This window comes from Hemitrygon akajei, chromosome 10 (assembly GCF_048418815.1).
Source record: "Hemitrygon akajei chromosome 10, sHemAka1.3, whole genome shotgun sequence".
Classification (NCBI taxonomy): domain Eukaryota; kingdom Metazoa; phylum Chordata; class Chondrichthyes; order Myliobatiformes; family Dasyatidae; genus Hemitrygon; species Hemitrygon akajei.
The window spans coordinates 56,156,481-56,167,587 of record NC_133133.1 but is presented as its reverse complement, the minus strand read 5'-3'; the positions used below and the strand labels follow the sequence as shown (position 1 = coordinate 56,167,587).

Below are 11,107 nucleotides of genomic sequence, written 5' to 3'. Positions count from 1 at the left end.
CTTCCAGCCAATAAAATTGATGCACCATCAATAACTCTCGGAGACGTGAGGCGAGATATAGGCTTTTATTCGCTGGAAGAGAGCAGTCAGCAGCAAGAGATCACCATACAACATCCTGGAGACTGAGGGAGGAGCAGTGCCTCCAAACGCCTTTATACCGGGGTTTGTGGGAGGAGCCACAGGAGCAATCAGCAGAGGGGCGTGTCCAGACAGGCATATGTAGTTCACCACACAACCTGATTCTGAAGCACAAATAAAAGAAAGGGCCTGGTGTAATGTTGTTGTCTGTCCCCCTAGAACTCCAAGGCATGCAGAAATCTGACTGTTGAACAACATATGAGACTTTCATTAACTATTCACTTGAAAGACTGGACACACACTATTTAAAGTTTAAAGTACATTTATTATCAAAGTATGCATGCTATATACAACCTTGAGATTCATCTCCTTATAGGTAGCCACCAAACAAAGAAACCGAATAGAAGCCATTAAAAAAGACCATTAAACACTCAATGTGTAGAATAAAAACAAACTGTGCAAACAATTAAAATAAGTAAATAGCATTCATGAAGTTCACAAAAGTCAGTCCACAGACGTGAAGCCAGCAGTCGATTCAGAAGCTCATTAGTTACAGGCTTTAGCCTCAGTTCAGCGCAGAGACTAGTAAACCTTACAGAGAAACGAGCTGAACTGGTCTGCCCTTCGCCTCTACTTCCAACACCCAGACCTTTTCAATCCAGCCCAGCGCTTAAATCGTGCAAACCTCGGGTCATTCCTTACTCTTGGACCCAGGCCCTGCCGCTTCATTACGCTCACAGACCCAGTCCCCGCTGCCTCGATTCGGCCTGTACCCAACATTTCTAATTCGGCCTGGAGTTTAAATGGATCAAATCTCGGGTCTTCCCTCACTCTCAGGCCCAGGCTCTGGCTGCTCCAGCAATGGCCAGACACGGCTCATTCTCCGCTCTCGGACCCAGACACCACTGCCTCGATTCAGCCTGTACATGCCTTGCCACAATGTCCCACACCTTTGAAACTTCAGTTGACACCGCAAAAATGCCAGGTCATACAGGCAACTCCGACAGGGAAGTTAAAGGCTATCGATTGTAGTGATTGTTTATCAGAAAAAGTGTGATTCATAAAGTAGTCAGCAGTTATCTTTGTTTTGTTTGCCACTGGCTTCACGATTACAATGTTAAACTTGGTATTATCGTTTTGGCAGCTCATATGTGATTACCATAATGACTCCACCCTGCGGCACTGTTCTGGACATTTCCAAATAATTGAAAATGATTAAGGAATGTGAAAGCAGGTGTGTGGATTCAGTATGAATTGGCACTTTGAGTTCAAAGAATTGTTCATGCAGGCTCGTAGAGGGTAAGATATCATCAGACAAGTTTACAAGTGAGGAAATGTAGGAAATCTAACCTGGTCTCAGAACCCTGGGCATACTTTATTGTGTTGGCTCCTTTAAGGAACCCACACTTGTACACTAATGAAGGAGAGATTTTGCAAAGTGTGGCTGCTTGAGGAAATTGTTACTTAAAGTTTAAACAATGCACTGAATATTCTATAATATTTATCTACAATAATATTTCATCTTAGTCTTTGGTAACAAAAATGAATGTGATCAACAGTGCAATGACATAAAACCTAGAAAGGGAGACAGTATTTGGAAGGCTGGTTATTTATTGCTACATTTTATTCAAATCTTTTTCATATATTTTTGTCTTTAATATCTCTGCTCTGTATCACATCCCAATATTTCAATGCGGAGGGCAATGTTTTTTTGCCAAGTTTGTGGAATGATTCTTAAAAACTGTGCAAATATGGGATAGTCAAAGGTGTTCTGAACTTGGCCATTGTTGTCCACGTTTCCTTTAAATATCTGCAAAATGAACAATTCAAATATTGTTAAGCATCTGGGCAAAACAGATGAGAGACAAACACAGAAGAATCTTATTAGGGATTTTTTTTAAAGCACCATTGGTATTTTAATTTCCTGTCCTCTTCCCGTCCCTATTCTGTTCACAGTGTGAAAGCTGCACAGGTATCCAATTACCTTGCAGAGAGATTATTTGTCATAGCACGTCTCCGATCGAATCTTTTTTTAGTTGCCTACTATGGGAACAAGCAGTATTAGAGCACCACGTTTAGACTGGGAGGTGTAGAGAATGGTTTTTCTTTCTAGGGACCCAGAGATTCTTTAAACTAAGGAGGGAATGATTCGGCAGTGGATGCCATGATGATAAAAATGGGAAGAGAAGTCAGATTAGAGATGATTTGGATTGAATGTTGCCCGCTAGTTTGAAACTGCTTTGTATTTGCTCTGTACTCAATCTCATTCCAAAGTCCTTCAGTTCAATGACACATACAACAGTAAATGTAATAATAATTTAAACTCATTTAAGTTTTCTGAATAAGTGACCAAATGAACAGCAAACAGCCAAATGGAGAAATTGGCACTTTGGTAGAACCTACTTTGCTAGTTACTTCTGAGATGCAGGTTCATATCCACTCATTAAATTAGGCTCTTTCTGATCTCCACTGTGTAAAGGGGAGAGGCGAATCAGTGAGAAAAATGGATAAAGTTGCCTTGGGTTTGGTAGGGTGCTGAATCTGCAGGGAAAGTTTCTTGCAATACAGAACATGGATCCAGTTTTTAGAGATAATAGTCTTGATTGACAATTATGCTTGCATTGCAATAGTTTTTAAGGTTTGTTCTGAAGCATCTTACAATTTCAAAATTTACCTTCTTTTCCAGGCTGTAACTATCTTTAATAACAGTCCAACTTTTACGATTATCACTGTATGAGATGATGTACTCCTTCACAAACATAGGCTGTTTCAGGTAGCTGGCACCTTGGGTTATAATCCCCGTAATCCGTTTTCTCCGTTGAAAGTTAATCTGTAACCATTCATGTGGATTGTTCCTCTGTGTAGAATATACAGAATTTTAATTTCATAATTTGTCTGATTATTGGCATTCTAACACTTGAAACAATGATTAAAACTGAATACAAAAGGCAGAAATCTGATCATTCTGTAATTAGAACATTAGAAAGTTTTTGACAAGAACAGTCCATTCGGCCCAACAAAGCTTGCCAAATTCCTATTCACATAGTGTGTTGAAATAACTATTGAGTTTGGATTTGAGAGTCTCTAAGGTACTACTCTCAACTTCACAACTAGATAGTTTGTTCCACAACTCACTGGTAAATAAATGCTTCCTGATGTTAGTCTGAAGTCTCCTTTTAACCAGTCTCCCCTTGATGATGGATTAATTTTGAAGTAGCAATTGGTATCCACCTTAGAGATAGTATTTATAATTATCTGGATAGACAGGATCTGATTAGGAGTAGCCAGCATGGATTTGTGCGTGGTAGGTCATGTTTGACAAACCTTATTGAATTTTTTGAAGTAGTTACGAGGAATGTTGACGAGGGTAAGGCAGTGGATGTAGTCTATATGGACTTCAGCAAGGCCTTTGACAAAGTTCCACATGGAAGGTTAGTTAAGAAGGTTCAGTCGTTAGGTATTAATGCTGGAGTAATAAAATGGATTCAACAGTGGCTAGATGGGAGATGCCAGAGAGTAGTGGTGGATAATTGTTTATCGGGATGGAGGCCGGTGACTAGCGGGGTGCCTCAGGGATCTGTTTTGGGCCCAATGTTGTTTGTAATATACATAAATGATCTGGATGATGGGGTGGTAAATTGGATTAGTAAGTATGCTGATGATACTAAGGTAGGAGGTGTTGTGGATAATGAGGTGGGTTTTCAAAGCTTGCAGGGAGATTTATGCCGGTTAGAAGAATGGGCTGAACGTTGGCAGATGGAGTTTAATGCTGAGAAGTGTGAGGTTCTACATTTTGGCAGGAATAATCCAAATAGAACATACAGGGTAAATGGTAGGGCATTGAGGAATGCAGTGGAACAGAGAGATCTAGGAATAACAGTGCATAGTTCCCTGAAGGTGGAGTCTCATGTAGATAGGGTGGTGAAGAAGGCTTTTGGAACGCTGGCCTTTATAAATCAGAGCATTGAGTACAGAAGTTGGGATGTAATGTTAAAATTGTACAAGGCATTGGTAAGGCCAAATTTGGAATATTGTGTACAGTTCTGGTCACCGAATTATAGGAAAGATATCAATAAATTAGAGAGAGTGCAGAGACGATTTACTAGGATGTTACCTGGGTTTCAGCACTTAAGTTACAGAGAAAGGTTGAACAAGTTAGGTCTCTATTCATTGGAGCGTAGAAGGTTGAGGGGGGATTTGATCGAGGTATTTAAAATGTTGAGAGGGATAGATAGAGTTGACGTGAATAGGCTGTTTCCATTGAGAGTAGGGGAGATTCAAACGAGAGGACATGATTTGAGAGTTAGGGGGCAAAAGTTTAAGGGAAACACGAGGGGGTATTTCTTTACTCAGAGAGTGATAGCTGTGTGGAATGAGCTTCCTGTAGAAGTAGTAGAGGCCAGTTCAGTTGTGTCATTTAAGGTAAAATTGGATAGGTATATGGATAGGAAAGGAGTGGAGGGTTATGGGCTGAGTGCGGGTAGGTGGGACTAGGTGAGATTAAGAGTTCGGCACGGACTAGGAGGGCCGGAATGGCCTGTTTCCGTGCTGTGATTGTTATATGGTTATATGGTTACTTAAACTCTTAATGATTTTGAAGCCTCAGCATGTTTCCTCTCATTTTACATCTACTTAGGCTAAAAAAATTACATTTTTTTCAGTATTTCTTCATAGCTCATACCCTACAAACCTGCAATGAGTCTCGTTGCCTTTCTCTGAACCCTCTCCAGTGCCTTCACATCCCTCACAAATTATGGAGACCAAAATTGTTCACAGTACTTAAGGTGCGGCCTCACAAGTGCATTATACAGCTTAAGGAGAATGTCTCTAGTCTTGAACTCCACTGAGCACATTACAGCCCCCATATATTTCAGTCGTAAGATTCTACCATACTGGCTCATGGATGAGTAATTGATATTTGTCATACCTTTGGGACCCATGCATTAGTGAACCCTCTCTGGTTGAGACGAGCCAAAGACGGGGTCCAGGCACTAAAGCTAACCCAGAATGAGGATGCACTGAGTTGATGGTCTTCAATGATCCCATTCTCCATTCCAAGTGGCAAAGAACAACCTAAAGAACATAAGTAGTTTCTGAAATCCAATATTATGTTCTGGAGACAACTGGGTAAAATTCATTGAAACTTTCTACATAAAGGTTTACTCCATTTTAGAAATCCAGGTGCAAAAATATCTTTTGTGTCTCTAAATAATGAAATAAATATTGTTTGAGCATCATTTTATCCATAGTGATTTAATTGGTTTGATGTATCTTTTACAAACTAACCTAAATGGAACAACATATTGACATGGACCACAAAGAGATGGTTAATTATTATAGAATAATTTTACACAATTTTTGAAGCAATGTAAAATTTTGCTCAGTAATAAAACTTGTAGGAAAGGTATTCAGGTGATTTTATTTTCTTAACACAATTAAGTGCATTTTAATCATTTTAATTTTATCTCTATTTTTTCTAATCACCCACAACTATTCTTTACAACCAATGAAAACATTAGATAATCTGTCAAGGTAGTGTTTAAAAGGGCCTTGCAATCCACATTATGCCACAAAGACCTGGTCTCCTACCATGTAGAAGAACTTTACCATGGTATTTGGAGAAATAATGTCATAGGTAGAAGTTAATAATATTTATTATTTTTGTTTACTTAGAGATACAATGTGGAATAGGCCCTTCTGGCCCTTCAAACCACACCACCAACAACCCAAGAATTCAACCCTCAGCCTAATCACGGGAGGATTTACAAGGACCAGTTGGACTGTGGGAGGAATGCAGAGTATCCGGAGGAACTGGATCGAACTCTGAACTCTGAGTTGTAATTGTGTTGAGCTAACTGCTATGCTACCGTGGCATCCAATCAAAATCTTACAACATTGCAAAGAACTGTTTTTGTATTATTAATTAATTAATTAATTGTGTTCATGCCACTAGGGGTAAATAGTGCAGTTAGTAATGTTAGCATAGCCCTAGTCAGAATTCAGCACTGGCTGTGCTTCATTTCTGGTTACTAATTCCGTAACTGTCGAAACAATAAAGATTAACAGAGCTGCTCTCTAGATTTACAGATGATTTGGTTCATTGATTACTTCCTGAAAGGACGAGGAAATCTGCAGATGCTGGAAATTCAAGCAACAGACTCAAAATGCTGATGGAACACAGCAGGCCAGGCAGCATCTATAGGAAGAAGCACTGTCGACGTTTTGGGCCAAGACTAACTGAAAGAAGCAGTTTCCATTAGTCCTGACGAAGAGTCTCAGCCCGAAACGTCAACTGTACTATGTATGCTGCCTGGCCTGCTGAGTTCCACCAGCATTTTGTGTGTGTTGCTTCCTGAAAGGAGTCCATTTAAGATGATAAAATTGAAAAGCGTGGCATTTACAACACCAAAACACTGCAGCACAGAGATCTGTTTGAGACTGTGACAATGTTGCAGTCCCAACATGTTAAAGATAAAGATCTAAAGATCTAAAAATTAGTTCTAATTGTCACATGTACATCAAATCTATAGAGAAATGTGTAGTTTGTGTCAATGCCCACCACAGTCCAAGGTTGTGCCGGGGACAGCTGGCAAGCGTCACCGTGCTTTGGGCATCAGCAGAGCATGCCACAATCTACTAATCCTGACTCAAATGTCTCTGGAATGTGTGAGGACACTGGAGCAGCGGCAGGAAACCCACAGGGCAACCCCTCTCAGACGGCAGTGGGAATAAGCCCCGATCAATTTTACAGTTAAAGTGTTGCAGTAACTGCTGCGTTGCCATGCCACACTTACGTTATTAGAGCTTAGCATTGAATTTACTTGGATGAATGTACCACCCTGGGTCATTATTTGATAGTATTAAAGACCGTGTGTCAATCCAGCGGAGCTCAGCAAAAGTTTCTAAAACTAACTCATTTGTCCAGAGCTACATTTTCATTTTTTAAATTGTAGTTTCCTTATAGGTTTCTCAAGTGTAGTGTCTTGTCCAAGACAGCTGGTCAGGTAACCAAAAACACTCAAGTTCCTCTAAATACTTTTTAATTATACGGTGAGACATGCAAGTGCAGTCCTGCGCATGGTAACGATATAGAGTACCAATAAAAGTATTCTCCCCCTCCCCCCTTGGATGTTTTCATGTTTTATTGTTTTATAACATTGAATCACAGTGGATTTAATTTGGCTTTTTTTGACATGATCAACAGAAAAAAACTCATTTGTGTCAAAGTGAAACAAGATCTCTACAAAGTGATTTAAATTAATTGCAAATATAAAACACAAAATAATTTATTGCATAAGTATTCATCCCCTTCAAGTCAGTATTCAGTAGATGCACCTTTGGCAGCAATTACAGCTTCAGTCTGTGTGGCTAGGTCTCTATCAGTTTAGCACATCTGGGCACTGCAATTTTTCCCCATTCTTCTTTACAAAACTGCTCAAGCTCCGTCAGATTGCGTGGGGATTGTGATAGAACAGCTCTTCTCAAGTCCAGCCATAAATTCTCAGTTGAATTGAGGCCTGGACTCTGATATAGCCACTCCAGGACATTAATATTTTTAAGCCATTCCTGTGTAGCTTTGGCTTTATGCTTGGGGTCATTGTCTTGCTGGAAAACAAATCTCCCAAGTTGCTGTTCTCTTGCAGACTGTGGCAGGTTTTCCTCTGGGATTTCCCTGTATTCTGCTGCATTCATTTTACCCTCTACCTTCACAAGCCTTCCAGGACCTGCTGCAGTGAAGCATCCCCACAGCATGATGCAGCCACCACCGTGCTTCACTGTAGGAAAGGTGTGCTTTTGATGATGTGCGGTATTTAGTCTGATGGTCAAAAAGCTCAATTTTGGTTTCATCAGATCATAGAACCTTCTTCCAGCTGAATTCAGAATCTCCCACATGCCTTCTGCCAACCTCTAACCAAGATTTCATGGTAAGTTTTTTTCAACAATAGCTTTCTCTTTGCCACTCTCCCATCAAGGTGCGACTGGTGAAGCACCTGGGCAACAGTTGTTGCATGTACAGTCTCTCCCATCTCAGCCGCTGAAGCTGGTAACTCCTCCTGAGTTGTCACAGGTCTCTTGGTAGCCTTCCTCACTAGTCCCCTTCTTGCACAGTCACTTAGTTTTTGAGGATGGGCTGCTCTAGGTAGATTTACAGTAATGTCATATCCTTTCCATTTCTTGATGATTGACTCTACTGTACTCCGAAGGATATTCAGTGACTTGGAAATTTTCTTGTGTCCATCTCCTGACTTGTGCTTTTCAATAACCTTTTTGCTGAGTTGCTTGGAGTGTTCTTTTGTCTTCATGGTGCAGCTTTTGCCATGCTACTGACTCACCAATAATTGGACTTTCCAGATACAGGTGTATTTTTACTACAATCGATTGAAACACCTTTACTGCACACAGGTCTCCAAAAACAGATCTCTAATCTCATACTGTGGCTTTTAAAACTAATTGGCTGTACCAGTGATGCTTTGGTATGTCATTTTGTGTTTTACATTTGTAATTAATTTAGATCATTTTGTACAGATCTGTTTTCACTTTGACACAAGTCTTTTTCTGTTGATCAGTGTCAAAAAAGCAAATTAAGTCACTGTCAATCAAGGTTGTAAAACAATAAAACATGAAAACTTCCAAAGGGGAGGGTGAATACTTTTTATAGGCACTGCATTTTTCTTCTAACTCTTCCTTCTTAGTTTTAGCTTTTAAAAGTGCTTGGCAATATGCCTGAATCTCTTTTCCTCATACTTTCAATCATCACCTTTCCTTAATGAACTCACTCTGCAGGTCACAACCCAGCAACTCCATTCGTAGTGCCAGCGGCCCTCCGTTTGGTTTTGGATATACTCTGACATACTGAGCTATGATCGGCGGATTGAAATAATTCTTCACTTGCCCAGTTCCATCAACGTTTCCTTTAAATATCTAAGAATTAAAGAAAAACAAAATGTAAAACTTTGTACGAGATACACTTCGGGTTTTTTTCTAGTGGCATAGGGTATAGCTAATACAATTACTACCTCACATATCCGGCCACCTGAGTTGATCCTGACCTCCGGCGCTATTTGTGTGGAATTTGCATATGATAATGTGGGTTTCCTTCCACATCCCAAATCAGTGCAAGTTGGTATATAAATTGGTCGCTTTAAATTGCTTGTTATGTAGGTGGGTGAATATGGGGAGAATAAGTTCCAGGGAAAATTAATTGAGGAGTAGGATTGCTTTTTGAGCCAACATATATGCAATGAATGGCACATGATCCCTCTGTGTCAGAGGGAAAAATGATTATGAAACTAGAGATCTGGTTAATAAGTATAAAATTGTTTGATCCAGTCCATTCTGGTATTGCTATAATAATATTTTTAAATGATTTAAAGTGGCTTCAGGATCCACACAACCAAGTTCAGGAACAGTTACTACCCCTCAACCATCAGGCTCTTGAAACAACGGGGATAACTTCACTCAAATTCACTTGCCCCCTCATTGAAATGTTCCCACAACCAATGGACTCACTTTCAAGGACTTTTCATCTCATGTTAGAAACACTGACACATAGAAAACCTACAGCACAATACAGGCCCTTCGGCCCACAAAGCTGTGCCAACATGTCCTTATCTTAGAAATTACTTAGGGTTACCCATTGCCCTCTATCTTTCTAAGCTCCATGTACCTATCGAAGAGTCTTTTAAAAGACCCTATCGTATCCACCTCCACCACCATCACCGGCAGCCCATTCCACGCACTCACCACTCTCTGCATAAAAAAACTTACCCTGACATTTCTTCTGTACCTATTTTGAAGCATCTTAAAACTGTGCCCTCTCATGTTAGCCATTTCAGCTGTGGGAAAAAGCTTCTGAGTATCCATACGATCGATGCCTCTCATCATCTTATACACCTCTATCAGGTCACCTCTCATCCTGCGTTGCTCCAAGGAGAAAAGGCCAAGTTCACTCAATCTATTCTCATAAGGCATGCTCCCCAATCCAGGCAACATCCTTGAAAATCTCCTCTGCACCCTTTCTATGGCTTCCACATTCTTCCTGTAGTGAGGCGACTAGAACTGAGCACAGTACTCCAAGTGGGGTCTAACCAGGGACCTATATAGCTGCAACATTACCTCTCAGCTCCTAAACTTAATCCCATGATTGATGAAGGCCAATACACTGTATGCCTTCTCAACCACAGAGTCAAACTGCACAGCAGTTTTGAGTGTCCTACGGACTCAGGCCCCAAGATCCCTCTGATCCTCCACACTGCCAAGAGTCCTACCATTAATACTATATTCTGCCATCATATTTGACCTACCAAAATGAACCACTTCACACTTATGGGACATTGGAAAAAAAGTTGAATTTCCCCATGGGGATGAATAAAGTATCTATCTATCTATCTTATCTAGGTTGAAATCCATCTGTCACTTCTCAGCCCAGTTTTGCATCCTATCAATGTCCCACTATAACATCTGACAGCCCTCCACACTGTCCACAAGACCCCCAACATTTGTATCATTAGCAAACTTACTAACCCATCCCTTGACTTCCTCATCCAGGTCATTTATAAAAATCACAAAGAGTAGGGGTCCCAGAACAGATCCCTGAGGCTCCCCACTGGTAACTTACCTCCATACAGAATATGACCTGTCTACAACCACTCTTTGCCTTCTGTGGGCAAGCCAGTTCTGGATCCACAATGCAATGCCCCCTTGGATCCCATGCCTCCTTACTTTCTCAATAAGCCTTACATGGGGTACCTTGTGAAATGCCTTGCTGAAATCCATATACACTGCATCTGCTGCTCTACCTTCATCAATGTGTTTGGTCACATCCTCAAAAAATTCTATCAGGCTCGTAAGGCAAGACCTGCCTTTGACAGAACCATGCTGACTATTCCTAATCATATTATGCCTCTCCAAATGTTCATAAATCATGCCTCTCTGTGTCTTATCCATCAGCTTACCAACCACTGAATTAAGACTCAGTGGTTTATAATTTTGTGGGCTATCTCTACTCCCTTTCTTCAATAAGGGAACA

The 11,107-nt window shown here is 40.5% G+C and overlaps 1 protein-coding gene across 2 annotated transcripts in view; it reads right to left on the bottom strand.

Moving 5' to 3' along the window:
• Positions 1-382: 382 nt before the first annotated feature.
• f8 (coagulation factor VIII, procoagulant component) overlaps positions 383-11,107 on the bottom strand; it is a 118,949-nt gene continuing 108,224 nt past the window's right edge. The window contains exons 24-27 of one of the 2 annotated variants that reach the window (XM_073058335.1): positions 8,856-9,000; positions 5,006-5,151; positions 2,753-2,935; positions 383-1,888 (exon numbers count right to left, since the gene is read on the bottom strand). In XM_073058335.1, coding sequence (XP_072914436.1) covers positions 1,733-1,888; positions 2,753-2,935; positions 5,006-5,151; positions 8,856-9,000 — 630 coding nt within the window. In that variant the 3' untranslated portion in view covers positions 383-1,732. Of the gene's footprint in view, positions 1,889-2,752; positions 2,936-5,005; positions 5,152-8,836; positions 9,001-11,107 lie in introns of those variants that run through there. The other variant, XR_012100540.1, reaches the window with a different exon arrangement.